General features: G+C 36.6%; 1 protein-coding gene across 16 annotated transcripts in view; it reads left to right on the forward strand.

Moving 5' to 3' along the window:
* Nucleotides 1–17,236, forward strand: part of LOC127687708 (uncharacterized) — a 472,408-nt gene that overhangs the window by 443,438 nt on the left and 11,734 nt on the right. For 5 of the 16 annotated variants that reach the window (XM_052186630.1, XM_052186627.1, XM_052186629.1 and 2 more), the window contains one exon: nt 5,116–5,213. The exons of 10 other annotated variants lie outside the window; for them this stretch is intronic. In XM_052186630.1, coding sequence (XP_052042590.1) covers nt 5,116–5,213 — 98 coding nt within the window. Of the gene's footprint in view, nt 1–2,188; nt 2,294–5,115; nt 5,214–17,236 lie in introns of all 16 variants that reach the window. One more of the 16 variants, XM_052186631.1, reaches the window with a different exon arrangement.

Genomic DNA, 17,236 nt, shown 5'->3' on the forward strand with positions numbered 1-17,236 from the left:
TCTAAGTACTTTATAGTATGTTCTTAAAAAGCACTTATTGACTTAAGTGCAAGGAAGTGATCTTGTAGTTATTTCAATAATGTGAAGAGGATAGACTGATTGAAAATAAGTTGGCATGGATTTGAGTGGTATTTAAATCTCAGTGATAGTGGTCTGAGGTGTTAACTCAGAGAAAGTGTTATGCCAAAATTCTGTAAAAATATGGTATGCTGTTTTGTGATAGTATAACTAACCTTCACTTAATTACTAAAGGACACTCTACACTATTTACAGTCTGTGTAATCAGTGCCTAGTACATTTAAGTGTTACTTTAAGACTGATAGTTGCCAGGGCTGTTACAGAGAGAAACATCTTGAAAAACAAAACAAAAAGATTGATAGTTACTGAGTATTTATGTAGTGTGATGGCTTATATGCTTGTTCTAAGCAGTGGCACTATTAGGAGGTGTGGCCTTGTTGGAATAGGTGTGTCACTGTGGGTGTGAGCTTAAGACCCTCACCCTAGCTACCTGGAAGTCAGTCCTACTAGCTGCCTTCAGATGAAGATATATAACTGTCAGCTTCTCCTGTACCAGTGAGTATCTGGATTCCTGCTTTGATGACAATGGACTAACCTCTAAACTGTAAGCCAACCCCAATTAAATATTGCCTTTTATAAGACTTGCCTTGGTCGTGGTGTCTGTTCACAGTAGTAAAACCCTAAGACATGTAGTTATTTTACCCATCTTCACCTAGCATAATGTTTTTAAAATCTGTATCCAATATTGAATTTTTCTAGTGCTGCCAAGAATAGATTTTCTTAGCCAGGTTTGGTGATGCATGGCTTTAATCCCAGCATTTGGGAGGAGGCAGAGACAAGCTGATCTTTGAATTTGAGGCCAGCCTAGTCTATAGAGAGAATTCTAGGACAGTCAGTGCTACAGAGAGAAACCCTATCTTGACCCAAACCGCTTCCTCCAAGTAATTTTTCTTATGTGTATAACATTTGGAAAGAAAGGACCAAGCTCTTTAGGCAAGTGCTGGACCACTGACAGATTCTGAACCCCAAAATAGAGTTTTTTGTTTTTGTTTTTGTTTTTAATTGAAAGGGGGGTCTTGATATGTAGTTTGGGTTACTTTAAATTCAGTAGGCCTTCTGCCTCATACTTTCCAATGCTAGATTATAGGCATGTGCCATACCCAGTTAAGACTTTTGTGATTTAATTTACAAAAATAACAAAAGGAGGTTTTGTGCCAGAAATATGACCTTGGTTTTCAAATGTTCAGCAGTTGGTTATATAATTCCTTAACATCATGTTAATTGTTCCAATACTTTCTACATGGAGAAATATTTTTACTTCACTGCTACTTCCATGTCTTTTTTCGTCCCCATAGTCAAATCTTTTTATGTGTGAACAATAATAAATACAGTCTGTCTGTCTACTTTGTGATTTTTACCTATGAGTTTTTTAGTTCCTCTGTCCTAACTTGACACTGAAATTTTGTATACTCACAAATTGGCTGCCACTAAGCCAGGTGGGTATTTTTTTTTAATTTTTAATTTATTAATTATTTTATTTTATTTTATTTATTTATTTATTTATTTATTTATTTATTTATTTATTTATGTAAGGTGGTTTTTTTGGGGAGTGGGTAAAGTGAGGTAGAAGAGGAACAGGTAGATGATCCTTAGGTAAAGTAGAGGATAAGTGAATCCATTTAAAAAAAACATTTGAGAACTAGCGTAATTATTAGAAAAACATCTGCCTTAAAATTTTTTAGGGCAACACTATTAAGTAAATTTGACAATTACTTATTTAATTACACAATTTAGAGGGGTAGTAGCTACTTTTTAGCATGAGAATTCCAGTCAGATATTGTGAAGCTTTTGAATGAGTTAAATCAACCAAAATGAAGTGACCTGGGAGAAATGAGGTGCAGATATTTTGTAGAGACTTTTCTAATACCCCTTTACATATATTCTTGGCTCGTTTATGGATTTCTAGCTTTCTCAAATTCTGTCTGTCTACTTATTTTCTACTCTAATTTTAAAATGCTTATTTTTAAGACTAATTACTTTCTTTTTAATCCTTGATATCTGTGCTACCTTTTATGTTCATCCCTCCATGGGAAAAAAACAGCTTTTAAAAAAACTAAAAAGATTGTGTTCATGTGTCTGAATGAGTAATATAAACATCACATGGGTGCAGGTGCCCCTGGAGGCCTGAAGAAGGCACTGGATCCCTGAAATTGGAGGACCAGGCAGCTGTGAGCTGCCACATGCAGATGTTGAGAACTGAGCCTTTGCAAGTGTAGTAAGTGCTCTGTGTCATTCCTCCAGCCCTACATCGTTCCTTTTTCATGGTTATGCTTTATACTAGCTTTATTTTATTTTTTTTCACTTCTAGCTAATTTCTGATGACTTATTATTTGGAGGCCGGGTCTCATGTATCCAAGACTAGCCTTCAGTACCTTGCTATATATTAGAGGACCTCTGTTCCTAGTTGTCTTTCTGCTAGTCTCCTCCCATTGCCTCAGAAACTAGTTTTATTCCTTTTTTAGAGACCTTTATTTGCATTATGTACCACCCTCTTTTAATCCCCCACCCTTAAAATCAAGAGAAAAGATCTTTCTCAGGCTGATATTGTCTTTATTATTTGACTAGGCTGGCCTTGAACTTATGAGAATCACCTTGAGTTGCCAAGCATGCACAACCACACAGATTCTCCATATATAAATGTTAATTTTTTCACCAAATTATCCCCTTCATTGTGCGCTTTACCATTTTTCCATTTAATCTTTTATGAACTTTTTCTTACTGTTTTCATCAAGTGTGATTTTCTTTTCAGACTCTGAGCCCTCAGCTTACCTCCTTACTATTTGGAAATATTTGATATTAATAGCACGCCCTAGCTCCCCACTTCCCCTTTAATGTTTACCCTGTGCATGCAGTGCCTATGGAGTCCAGAAGAGGGCGGCTGATAGCCTTGGAATTAGAGTTACAGATGCTTGTCTCTGTGTGTGTTGGGAATTAAAGCCTGGTTTTCTGGAATATCAGCTAGTTCCCTCAACTGCTAAATAATCTCAAACATTTTTTAAGCAGAAAAAAGTAATAAAAACCAGTATTTATAATTAAAATTTCAATCTGTACTGAAATGTGCAAAGCACAAAGTTAAAAGGATCCCATGTCTTATATCCTACAGTTAATAATTGTTACATGTAACGTGTTGTTCTTATTGTTATTATTGCTGTTATCATCATCATCATCATCATCATCATTTGATTTTGTTTTTGAGACAGGGTTTCACTATGTATCTTTGGCTGTCCTGGAACTCACTCTGGAAACCAGGCTGGCTTCCAACTCAGAGCCTGGGTTTTTTCTTTTGAGATAGGATCTCTGCCATTTTTTCTTTCCTATATTCTTTTTAAAGATTAATTTATGTTTATGAATGCACTGTAGCTGTTTTCACATATATCAGAGGACATCAGATCCCATTACAGATGGTTGTGAACCACCATGTGGAATTGAACTCAGGACCTCTGGAAGAGCAATCAATGAGTGCTCGAACTGCTGAACCATCTCTCCAGCCCCTCACTTTTTTTAGTATACATATATAGCAATATCTCTATTCATAATCCCGCACTACAATCCTCCAAGCTCATAACCACAGTGACTAGAGACTTCCCCCAAACTTGAAGGATGAAGAACAGCATTCTGTTGAGTGTTAACATTACACATGGGCTTAAACAGACCAGCAAATAGTCAGCAGGATTGGAACCTGTGCTTGGAGAAAGGATTTCTAGTCTATTGCCTTAACCACTTGGCTGTGACCACAGCTGTGTTTCTATTTTTATGTCAGTGTACAAACATCTGTCCCCATCTTTTAAAAATTACTTGTTAGTGTGAGTGTGCATAATGTGTATGTGGGTATGTGCTCCACAGCATAGATAAAGAGGCCAGGTGACAAATTTGTAGAGTTTGTTCTTTCCATCCATCTTTAAGTAGGTTTTGGTGACAGAGCTCAGGTGTCAGGCTTGTGTATCAAGTGCCTTTATTTCCTGAACCATCTTATCAGTCTAATACACACCTTTTAGAGATTGGGTCTTGCTGTGTAGCCCAGGATGACCTTGAGCTAGATATCAGGTGCTAGAATTCCATGTGAATATCACCATTTAGTCAGTTTTGCTTCCTAAGACTGACTTGATTTCTTTTAGCTGTATGGACAGTTAATTGTGAGTTGCCATTTGGGTGCTGGGAATCAAACCTATATCCTCTGCAAGAATAAGTACTCTTAACAATTGAATAATTTCTGTAGTCTCCAGTTAGCATTCACATAATTCATCTGCTCAGGGATTGCTATTCACAGTGGACTGGGTCCTCCCATGTCAGTCATCAGTCATGACAATCTTTCACAGACATTATCATAGGCAAATATGACCCAGAAAATTCTTTAATGGAAGTGTTCTCCTTTCAGGTGGTTCTAGGGTCAAGTAGATAATAAAAACTAACCAAGACACAAGCCATTTTCAGAGTGTTACTGGGTAGTACATTAGATAGTACAGACAGAGTATCAATATTGCAGCATTTCCATTCTGGAAAGTTAGTAGTATAAAACCTCTCTGGGAGACGTTTTTATTTATTACTGTCCTTCTAATGAAGTTTTAATATATGATGAAATGAACAAACGAGATAAATAGAAGTATGGCAATCTGATACCAGAAAGGGAAAGCACAAAATATATGCCTAAACTTTAAGATGAGAAAGAGGTCTGGGTATGACCAGAGCATAGAAGAAAGATTATTTGAAACCAATATAGAAAATTCAGCAAATTGAATCATGTAGACAAGATTAAACTTCCTGAATTTCATTTGAAGACATATACTGAAAAGACTTTTACCATATTACCAATAATCTGATCTGGAAACCTCTGTTTCCTTTTAGTTTTACTAATTACCTGAGAGTCTAGCAAAGCAGAACTTATAGTAGTTTATTAAATTGTGTATTTGTATTTAGGAAACTAGTATTTTTGTCTACCTTTTTTGTTGGCTTATCATCTGTACCCTTTTATTTGTCTGATTGAGTACTTATAAAGAATAACTTAAATTCATGAACCTGGTTTTTCTTTTATTTTTTCAGTGAAGGTGGTGTTTTTAAGGCTTATCTCATTTTCCCAAAAGATTATCCCCTCTGGCCTCCTAAAATGAAATTCATTACAGATATTTGGCCCCCAAATGGTAAGTTTTCTAATTTTATTTTCACATTTGCAAGTTAAATATCTGTCACTAAAGATTTCACAACTATCTCAGTAAAAGCGCTAAGTGATTTTATGTTTTTTTTTTTTTTTGTGCATATGGTCTTGTAATTGACTCTAAATGCAAAGGTTCTTAGGTTCTTTCCTTCCTTCCTTTCCTTTCCTTTCCTTTCCTTTCCTTTCCTTTCCTTTCCTTTCCTTTCCTTTCCTTTCCTTTCCTTTCCTTTCCTTCCCTTCCCTTCCCTTCCCTTCCCTTCCCTTCCCTTCCCTTCCCTTCCTTCCTTCCTTCCTTCCTTCCTTCCTTCCTTCCTTCTTTCCTTCCTTCCTTCCTTCTTTCCTTCCTTCCTTCCCTTCCTTCCTTCCTTTCCTTCCTTCCCTTTTCTTTCTTTTTTCTTAGTTTTCTGCTTTGTTTGGAGATGAGGAGTAGCAGGCTTGAGTTCCAGATCAGCATGGACCTCACTATGTAGCTAAAGTTTGCCTTGAAGTTTTGGTAATCTTTGTGTCTTAAGTTGCCAATTGGTCGGCTTACAGGCAAGAGCCGCTACCACACTCTGGGAGTGTTTACCTAGCATGCACAAAATCTTAGATTTGCTCTTCAACATTGCATAAAATGTATGTGGTGATGATGCAAACATGTACTCTTCTAGCTATATAACAAAGAAAGTTGTAAAGGTGTATCCCAAAATCTTATAGATTGCAGAATTATTTATGTTAGCTAAAAAGTTATGGCTAAAAGTTAGCCATAATACTAGTGCCTATCAGTTGATGAAAGTAAAAGCAAAATACTGCATATACATATAATGAAACGTGATTTGATTTATAAAAGTGTTTGGTATGATTTGGTAACAAAAAAGTGAAACCAGATGTCTTTGGTATCTGTCAGTGTCTGCCTTCACATGCACGGCCATACACAGGCATATGTTCATACATGGAAAATAAATATTTTTTCAAATTAACAAACAGATGGAAGCAATCATTTAATAATTCCACTTATGAAATTTCAAGAATATGCAACTCTGAAGAGTATATTCCTGGTTGTTTAGGACTGCTGGACAGCTTGAAGGGGAGAAGGGTCAATATAGATTATAAAAGAATTTGTGGGGGTGGTAATGACAACAAAAGTTCCTAAAAATGTGTGTGCTTTGGTTGTATAACTGAGAAGTGTACTATATAGAAACAATTGGATTGTATGCTTCAACTAGATGAATAATGTGTTGGGTGTTAAAGTTATTATGGGGATAGCTGGTAAAATTGTTCAGTGAGTTAAAGTTCTTGCCATGGAAGCCTAGTAATCTGAGTTTGATCCCTGGAATCCATATAGAGGTAGAGATCGCATTCCACTAAGTTATGCTCTGGCCTCTGCACATGGTCTGTGGCCTATGTGTTCATAGATACACACAATAATAATAATAAAATAATTTCCAAAAACACTACATGGCAAATAGTAATTTGTGTAGCTTAGATGTATTTCAGTTTAGACCTCTGTCTCTCTTCTGTTGTTGGTTTTTACTTGTTTGTCATTTTGGTTTAGTTTTTTTTTTTTGTTTGTTTGTTTGGTTGATTGGTTCTTTTATTTTTGAGACAGGTTGTCACTGTAACATTGGCTGGCCTGAAATTATGTACGTAGATCAGGCTGGCGTTAAACTCAGAAATTATCCTGGTTTTGCCTGTCATGTGCTGGAATTAAAGATTTGTACTGTCATGCCTAGCTTTCATACAGGGTTTTCAAGTGGATTTAGTATTAGAAATAAATCCATTTGTAAAGAGCAATGAGATAAAAGGGAAAAAAATAACAGACAAAACATTGTATGGGGAATTAAGAGCATTTTGGCAAAATAAATGTAAATATTAAGTGTATAGCTAGCTATAGAGTTAATAATTAACATCTCACAGAGAACATAGTTGTCATTCAACATACTTTTGGAAACGTTGCTTAAATCAGAGATCACTAGAATTTAAACAGTGTCAGTATAGAAGAACTTTTGTCTTGAATAAGACAGCCATAATGGCATCAGTGTTTATTTCTGCTGACTATATAAAATGACATATTTATTTTAAAAGTGTGATTCGGCATGATTCTAATTTTGGTCATTCAACTTGGAATGCATTCTACCAACATTTAATGATGAATCTTGAAGACATGATAATTGAAATAGACAAATTTAAAAGAACAAAACTGATTGTGTGATTCTGCTTCAGTGAAATATTTAATTAAAATAGAACGGGGCATTTTAGATACTGAAGATTTAGGGAAAGTAAAGAATTTGTATAGGCAATTTGATTTGAGGAAGATGTATAGTGGTTGTAATTGTGTATCATTGTGATTTTTAATTCTTAACTGAGAAATGGAAAAAATTGTAATTTTATTTGCTATATATAGTAAAATAAAAATAAATTTCATGTCAACAGATATTAATCTGTTAATTAATGAGATAGATATTCTCATTTTTGAAGTGACGTGTGAAATTAAAATATTTTAAGATTCTATAGCTTTAAATCTAAAATGATTCAAATTTAAATGACTAGTAATTGTTTTTGTTTCTTGAGACAGGGTTTCTCTGTGTAGTCCTGGCTGTTCTGGAACTCACTCTGTAAACTAGACTGGCCTCTAACTCTTAGAGATCTTCCTGCCTCTGCCTTCTGAGTACTGGGACAAAAAACATTCACCATTACTGTTCTACCAAATGATTGCTTTTTAAAAGTTATTTTCTTTTAAAATTGTTATTATTATTATTATGGTGTTTGCTTATGTATGTATGTATGTATGTATGTATGTATGTATGTATGTGTGTATGTATCCACCCATCCTATCTATCTATCTATCTATCTATCTATCTATCTATCTATCTATCTATCTATCTTATCTTTTTATCTATCTATCTATCTATCTATCTATCTATCTGTCTGTCTATCTTTTCTGTCTATCTATCTATTATCTATCTTATCTATCTATCATCTATCTATCTATCTTATCTATCTTTCTTATCTATCTATCTTATATATCTATCATCTATCTATCCTATCTATCTATCCTATCTATCTATCTATCTTATCTATCTATCTTATCTATCTTATCTATCCTATGTATCTATCTATCTATCTATCTATCTATCTATCTATCTATCTATCTAATCTATCTTATCTATCATCTTTCTATCTTATCTGTCTTATCTATATATCTTATCTATCTATCTTATCTATTCTACCTATCTTATCTATCTATCTTATCTATTTATCTATCTATCAGGTCTTATCATCTACCCTTGGCTGGCATGGAACTCAGAAATCTGTCTGCTTCCACCTCCTATATTATGTGATTAAAGGCATAGGCCACCACACTATATTATTATTAATTTGTTCTGTGTGTATGGGTGCTTTGCCTGCATGTAGGTGGGTCCTTGTATATGTGTACCTGGTGCCTCAAGATCACAAAAGTGGGTTTTGTATATCCTAGGACTACAATTATATAAGGTTGTGCTACCACATAGTTGCTGGGAATCAAACTCAAGTCCTCTGGAAGAACAGCGAATACTCTTAACAATGGAGTAATCTTAACAGACCCATTAATGATTTGGGGGTTGGGGGTTGATAGAAGGTCTCATGCATTCCAGGCTGGCCTTGATCTTGTAGCTAAGGATATCCTTGAACTACTAATCTTTCTATTTATGTTTACCTCTTGAGTGTTGAACTTATAAATATGTGCTGTCATGACTGGTTTATAGGATGCTGGATGTGGGACCAAGGCTATGCATTCTGGGCAAGTCCTCTTTTCTCTGAGCTACATATACCCTTCAGTTCCTATCTTCCAAATCTTGATCTTAAATAGATTCCTTCTGATGGAATTATATACAATTATTCAATCTCATTTTTTCAAAGACAGTTCCTTATTTTGTAAAACGTAGGGGAAAACAAAAACAACATTTTGGGCTGAATGTTACAATGTTTAATACTGTTCCTTTTTTATTTGTTAATTCCATTTTGTTGGATTTCACAAGCCATGGGAGTGGGTTAAGAAGAGAAACCTCAGTTAAAGGAAAGTTTCTGTATAAATCAGCAAAAACATGAGTTTTTGATTACATGTGAAGAGTAATTTTGCTTTACAGTAGGGCTTCCAAAAGTACTTGTTGGATTGATTAATTTTATATCCCTTGACAAACAAACACCTACCCTCCATCCTTTCCTCCCTCCCTCCTTCTATTTCTGTCTCTCCCTATTCCCTCAGTCTCCCTGTGTTCTTTAACCATGAGTTGGGATAGGAAGATTTCTATCAGGGACAGTTAAAACTCTTTCAAAACAACAGCCAACCAAACAAGCATACATATGTTATTACTGATTGAAATCTTTTTATACTCAGAAAATTTATTTATTCCTACTTGTTTTGTAAACTTCTTCAAGTAATAATAGTATTTTTGACAGAAGACATTTACTGTGAAAAGTTACTTTTATTAATTGCTGATATAATTATTTGAATATGTTTATAGATTAACACTGTAGGATTTTTTGAGAATATTTACTTTTGGATAAAATAGTGCAAAGTGAGATATAGTTGTGTCTTTCTTTATCCCCTATAAAATTGAGGATATTTCTGTATTTCTACCCCACTGACTGTTACTATATAGAACTTGCATTTAAAATGAGTTTGTGAAGTAGATTATGAGAATCACTTATTTATTTTAAAGCTTTTGTTATTGTGTATATTTATGTTTATGAGTGTTCTGTCTGCATATATGTATGTGTACCATGTACCCATGGATGTAGGACAAAGGTGTTGGCTCCCCTGGAAGCAGAATTACAGATGATTGTGAATTGCCTTGTGGGTGCTGGGAATTAAACTTAGGTCCTCTGCAAGAGCCCCAGTGTTATTAACCACTGCAACATCTCTCTAGCCCCTATTTTATTATTTTTAGTATGTGGATGTTTTGCTTATATATATATATATACATATGTCTGTATACCACATGCATGCCTGGTATCCACAAAGGCCAGAAAAAGGTGTCAGATTCTCTGGGACTGTAGGGTGTGAACTCTCATGTGAGTTCTCAGAATCGTACTCTGGTCTTCTGTGAGAGCAGCCAGTGTTTCTAAAGATATATTTATTTATTTTATATATGTGAGTACACTATAGCAGACTTAGGACACACCAGAAGAGGGCATCATATCTTATTACATTTGGTTGTGAGCCACCATGTGGTTGCTGGGAATTGAACTCAAGACCTCTGTAAGAGCAGTCAGTGCTCTTAGCCGCTGAGCCATTTCTCCAGCTCATGGCCAATGCTTCTAATCACTGAGATATCTCTCCAATGTGTGTCTTTCTTTGAGTCTGTTAATTTTTATTATTATTACATCACCCTCCCCCTTTAAAATTTTTATTTGCTGAACCTTGAGGACCATCTTAACTAGAATTTGAGAGAAAGACAACTGTAAATGCTGAGAATAAAGAATTGGAGAAGTAGAAAAGAGACGGCATGTCCTTTGAATCAGGGACAGCAGCGGAGGTCTGCAATCACTTGTAATTTTAAAGAATGTAAAATATAGTTAATCTGTAACATTCTTAAAAGTTAGTAGATTACATTAGGAAATCTCCATGTAAATAATGTTTTATATACATAAGTATCACATTTGTAATAGATTATGTGTAACCAAATTTAAACAATTCTTATTCTATAATTTTACAGTTGATAAAAATGGTGATGTTTTGCATTTCTATTCTTCATGAGCCTGGGGAGGATAAATATGGTTATGAGAAGCCAGAGGAACGCTGTTTACCTATCCATACTGTGGAAACCATCATTATTAGTGTCATTTCTATGCTGGCAGATCCTAGTGGAGACTCACCTGCAAATGTAGATGCTGCGGTAAGGTATTTGCCTAATAACTGCTCCTTCTATCCTTTACCCTTTTTATTCTCCCTTAATAAAACTCAACGTGAAACTTACTACACATATGCATCTCTTTGTGTCCACATTTTCATAAAAATAAAAATTTATTATGTATAATGGATTATTTTGTATAATCTATGTATAATGGATTATTTTGAAATATGTAGGATAAATACAGTTATGAGAAGCCAGATATTGCACAATATCTAGATACTGTGCCATAGCAAATTTGATCTAGTTGGCATACATTAATTCCCTCACTAATTTTTTAGTAAGAACAATTAAAATCTATTCCTTTTCATTAGTATTCAAAATAATGGATTTCATTATGATATATGTTCATAAAATTATCTTGTAGTTGTCTTGGTTTGAGGCCTTTTTTGGTTTTTTTTTTTTTTTTTTTTGGTTTTTGGTTTTTGGTTTTTTCAAGACAGGGTTTCTCTGTGTAGCCCTGGCTGTCCTGGAACTCACTCTGTAGACCAGGCTGGCCTTGAACTCAGAAATCTGACTGCCTCTGCCTCCCAGAGTGTTGGGATTACAGTCATGCGCCACCACCGCCCCGCTGAGGCCTTTTTTTTACTTCGAAAAAATAAAAATTAAAAATTACTATTGTCTCTGCATTCTTTGAATAGTTGTTATAGGAAAGAGAAATAAAGGCTAAGTATTTTTGTGAGCATTTCCTGGTATCTACTTGTTTATTAAAAGTTGGTTTTGTTGCTGGGCGGTGGTGGTGCACGCCTGTAATCCCAGCACTCTGGTAGACAGAGGCAGGCGGATTTCTGAGTTTGAGGCCAGCCTGGTCTACAGAGTGAGTTCCAGGACAGCTGGAGCTACACAGAGAAACCCTGTCTCGAAAAACAAAAAAACAAAACAAACAAACAAACAAAATCCAACATGCCTTCATGATCAAAATTCTATGGTCAATAGTACTAGAAAAAGCATACGTCAAACCCAAAAATAAAAAAGAAAAACAAAAGGCCAGGCGGTGGGCGCATGCCTGTAATCCCAGCACTCTGGGAGGCAGAGGCAGGCGGATTTCTGAGTTTGAGGCCAGCCTGGTCTACAGAGTGAATTCCAGGACAGCCAGGGCTATACAGAGAAACCCAGTCTTGGGGGTGGGGGTGGGGAACCAAAACCCAAAAACCAACCAAACAACAACAACAAAAAGCATATGTCTGTAAATTAAAAAGGAGAACCTTTTCTGCTTTGCTTTGTCTGGCCTCAAAATAGTGTTTCTCTTTGTGTAGGCCCTGCAGGCCTGGCCTGGAACTTGCTCTGTCAACTTGGCTAGCCTCAAACTCACAGTCAGAGAGTTTTTCACTTAAGCCACCAGAAAGAAGTCACAGCCACATGTTTTTCTCCTGCTTTTTGTCTATTTCTTTTAAGTGCCAGATGAACGAAACCTTTTAAAAGTTTTTTTTTTATAATCAAAATGCATAACAATAGCTGAGCTACAGAGTGCATTCCAGGACAGCCAGGGCTAGCTACACAAAGAAACCCTGTCTCGAAAAATCCAAAAAAAAGTAAGCAAGAAGGCAAGCAAACAAACAAACAAACAAATAAACAAGGAAGGAAGGAAGGAAGGAAGAAAGGAAGGAAGGAAAGAAAGAAAGAAAGAAAGAAAGAAAGAAAGAAAGAAAGAAAGAAAGAAAGAAAGAGAAAGAAAGAAAGAAAAATTAAACTGATTACAAATGTTCCTTCTCTGCATATCCAACCACTCCCAGATATTAACATTTTACAAATGTGTTCTTTTTTTTTTTTTTTTTTTGATTTGATTTTTTCGAGACAGGGTTTCTCTGTGTAGTCCTGGCTGTCCTGGAACTCACTCTGTAGACCAGGCAGGCCTCGAACTCAAAAATCCACTTGCCTCTGCCTCCCAGAGTGCTGGGATTACAGGCGTGCACCACTACCGCCCGGCTCTACAAATGTGTTCTTGATATTGAATTAACAAAACTTCCTTTAAGAATAGAGGATTTCGCCAGGCAGTGGTGGTACATACCTGTAGTCCTAGCACTCTGAGAGGCAGAGACATGCGTATTTCTGAGTTTGAGGCCGGCCTGGTCTACAGAGTGAGTTCCAGGACAGCCAGGTCTATACAGAAAAACTCTGTCTCGAAAATTCAAAAAAAAAAAAAAAAGATTAGAGGAATTTGATCCTCTGTACTAGGGAGGGTAAAACTAAAGAATGTGGTAGGCATTTTGGCTATGGTATCTGTTCATATGTAGTCACAGGTGATTGTGAGCCCCTATAAAGGTACTAGATACAAATCCTTTTTTTTTTTTTTTTAAAACAATCATTCAGTACTCTAAATTGTGGAGCCAGTGGGACATTTCTCTAGCCCATGAAGGGATTTTTGTGTGTGTGTGTTTGTGGGTGTGTTTGTGTGTATCTGTCTGTGTTGTTTTCTTTAAGTGTATAGAATGATAGTAGACTGTAGAGTTGGTTAGGTTCAACTCTTGTTTCCTTTTTTTTTTTTTTTTTTTTTTTTTGGTTGTTTGAGACAGGGTTTCTATGTATAGTCCTGACTGTCCTGGAACTCACTCTGTAGACCAGGCTGGCCTCAAACTCAGAAATCTACCTGCCTCTGCCTCCCAGAGTGCTGGGATTACAGGTGTGTACCACCACTGCCCTGCTCCCTGATGACTTTGAACTTAGAGATTTCCCTGTCAAAATCTTCTGGGATTCATAGCCACTGTGTCTCAAGATCTCTAAGCCAAGATCCAGGTCAGAGTTCATTCCAGATATAGTCAAGTTGACCACCAGGGATAGCTGCTACATGGAATATAGTTGGTCTTGCAAGTTGCTTCTTGCCAGTTACTTCAGTCCACTTCACAGATAAACTAAAGTGAGGTGGGGTTTAATTTCTGGAAAACTTGATTTGTTTACTTCTAGTTTGTTCTTATTTCTGAAATACTAACCCCTTATATAGAGATCAGAATATTTGGAAGATTTGTAGACTGCAGTCCTTATTCTTTTAGTATGGTGTTTGTTAAAAACATGGCTACTTTTCAGCCACTCCTCTGGAGTTGACAGATTGGTCTCAGAGTGGAAAGAACCCCATTTGGGGAGAAGTAGCAGATCTTTGTAAATTTTGTTCTCTTCTGATAATTGACTAATTTCCATTACTTGGGAGGTGTCTTTGGTTGGGACAGTTTTGTATAGAAAACAGTTTTAGTTTCTTGTGGGCTTTGCTTGGTGTTGTTTTTCCTTCAATATAGACACCAAGCTCACAGCCTCTTGAAAGACAGGCAAGTACTGCACTCCTGATCCATATCTATAGTCTAAGCATCTATCAGAGTATCAGACCTGTCTACCCTCCTTATTACACCATCAGTAAGGATTTTCTCACTGGCTTTTCACAGCAGAAACCTTGGTGAGCATAGGTGCTCTTAAATGAGCAATCAAATGAATTACTATTTTTAATTTTTTATGTATGTATGTATGTATGTATGTATGTATGTATTCATTCAGAACAGATACTGTTTCTGTAGGCTAGCCTGGTCCTGAGCTCATTATGCAAATGAAGCTGTCCTTGAACTCCTGATTCTCCTCATTCTACCTCCCAGACACTGAAATTATAGGTGTAATACCCCATACCTGGCTTTAAATTTGAAGATATATTTTATTATTTGTAGAGAAATGGCATGAGGAGATTGCTCCCAGCTTGCTAGTTTCCAGGCAACCTAGGGTCTTTGTCATTCTCAGTCGACCAAGACAGAGGAGACACTTCCTCACGCAGAGAACCTGATGTTCTCCCAAGCAAGCTGCAAACCTGAGGAAGCGACCTTCCTGTTCCCCTTCCCATGAGAAAGTAACTTTGCTTATAGTTTAATAGACATCATGATGGGCAGCAATGCAGCAAGCAGCAGGCATGGCAGCTGGAGTAGAATGCAGAGAGCTCACATCTGCAGGCACAAAGTGTGAAGCAGAGAAAGCAGACTGAATATGGCAACAGTCTTTAACCTCTCAAAGCTGACCTCTGGGGACTCACTTCCTCCAGCAAGGCCGCATCTGTTAATCCCTTCCAAGGAGCACCACCAGCTAAGTGTCCAAATATCTGAGTCTGTGGGGGACATTCTTATTCAGTTACATTAATGACTGTGACATACACATTAGCAGAATTCTCAAGTCATTTGCTTTTAAAAGTAGGTGTATAGATTCAGAGTTTCTTGGAAACAGTAATTTTCTAATAGGAATTTCTCTGACTCTTAAGTGATAAAGTCTTCAGGACTGGTAAATAAGCTACTTAAGGAGAATTTAAGAGAAACACATGGCAGTTCTGGGCTTGTAATGAATACACCATTGAACACCCTCACACCTGCCTGGAGCAAATTTGAAAGCAAAACCCTTCTGTTCGCAGAATTAGTAATTTATTCTCAGGGCCTTTTCCATATGCCCCTAAAACATTTAAATTTTCTTTTTTACTCCTATGACTTAGCTGACAACTTCTGTGTGTCTTTAGCCATATTTCATGTATAGAATATGTCATTAATACAAATTTCAGAAAGAGAAACCAAATCAAAGGTCATTTCAAAAACTAAAGAGTCATGTGTGTGGATAAAATATGTTTTAAGTGTTAAAGATTCTTCTAAATCTTACAAAAGCTAATTTGACTTTAATAGGGTATTTAATGCTTCATATAATAATGTTTGATATAAACATGCATAATTACCAAAAGCAGTGTAAATATTGTATTAATTTATGAAATGTAATGCAGCGATAGTCTAAGTTGTGGCTAGAAAAATTTGACTTTCTGCCTCTTTTGGTCTAATAATGAGCTTACTAGTTAGTCCCTAAGACTGAAGCTAGAGACCTGTCAGTGTTTGGTAATCCTGGTGTTGTATGGTACAGTTTAGTTCTGCCAGTGTTTTCTGTCCTCTGGCCCCCTCTTCCCTTATCTGCCCTCATGGCTCTGCTCTTGTCTGCCTCTACCCAGTCTGCAGGTCCTCACCCCTCTGCTATCTCCCAGTAAACCTCCTCACACCTGATCTCTTGCATGTAGTAATTTCTCAAGAGCACATCTTGGCATGGGTGTGCAGTAATACCCCCTTGCTGTATTATATTTCAGCCTCATGTATTACATATTTTATCCTGATAATCAGTCCCTTGTGCTGTGTTCTTTTAATGAACTTCTCACGGGGTGCAGTTTGTATGGCAGGTGTGTTATACTGTGTGTGTTTTCTTGAGTGGCTAGTATGACCTAGTTTAAGAGCCATTTTCTGTCAGATGATGAAGGATGTTAGCATTCTGTCCAAACTCCATCCCATCGTTACCTGGCAATAGCCAGGTAGGCCTGACCCACTATAAAAGAGCCTGGTTGCCCCCTCTTTGCTCTCTTGCCCTCTTGGTCTCTTGCTCCTCCCTTGCTCTTTTCCTGCTTCCCTTTTTCTCTTCTCTCATTGCCTTCCCCCCTCTCTCTCCACGTGCCATGGTTGGCCTCTACATCTCTACTCTACTTCTCTAGTGTCTCTTTCTCTGCCTCTACCACTCTCTTAACTCCCCTCCCCATGCCCTTAATAAACTCTATTCTATACTATACCATCATGTGGCTGGTCCTCAGGGGGAAGGGATGCCTTAGCATGGGCCTGCTGAGGCACCCCATTCTCCCATACCTCACCACATCACCATAGAACATATCCCCTCCTCTCTGTATCTTTCTACAAACACTCCAAAGGGAATATTTTAGTAGAGTGTTTAACTAAGTAGTGGTAACAAGTAAGTGACTGTTAATTTGATTTATTGATGTTTTATGCAAAGTGAATGTTAAGTGTTGTTATTCAGGAGGGCATGGATTCATTCTCTATAGACCTCACTCAGCCAGTTGAAAGGTTGAAATGTGTTTAAATATGAGGCTTAAACTGTAGGGAGGAAGTTCTCTGGACAGATTGTACTGATAAAGCATCCTGAAAATAATGCATTTGACAAAATTTACTTGGCATTAATCTTTTGTCTTCCGTTAATTGGACATTTGAATTTTCAAATTTCCCATTTCCCTTGATAAATATCAATGAAGAGTACATTATTATATAAAATTGACTTAATTTTTTCTACCCACCACAAGGCAGGGCTGTTGGAGGAAGCAATCTGAGAATGATGACGGGGAAAATGGGTGTGTTTAATGAATAAA

The sequence above is a fragment of the Apodemus sylvaticus genome, chromosome 6, assembly GCF_947179515.1.
Source record: "Apodemus sylvaticus chromosome 6, mApoSyl1.1, whole genome shotgun sequence".
Lineage (NCBI taxonomy): Eukaryota > Metazoa > Chordata > Mammalia > Rodentia > Muridae > Apodemus > Apodemus sylvaticus.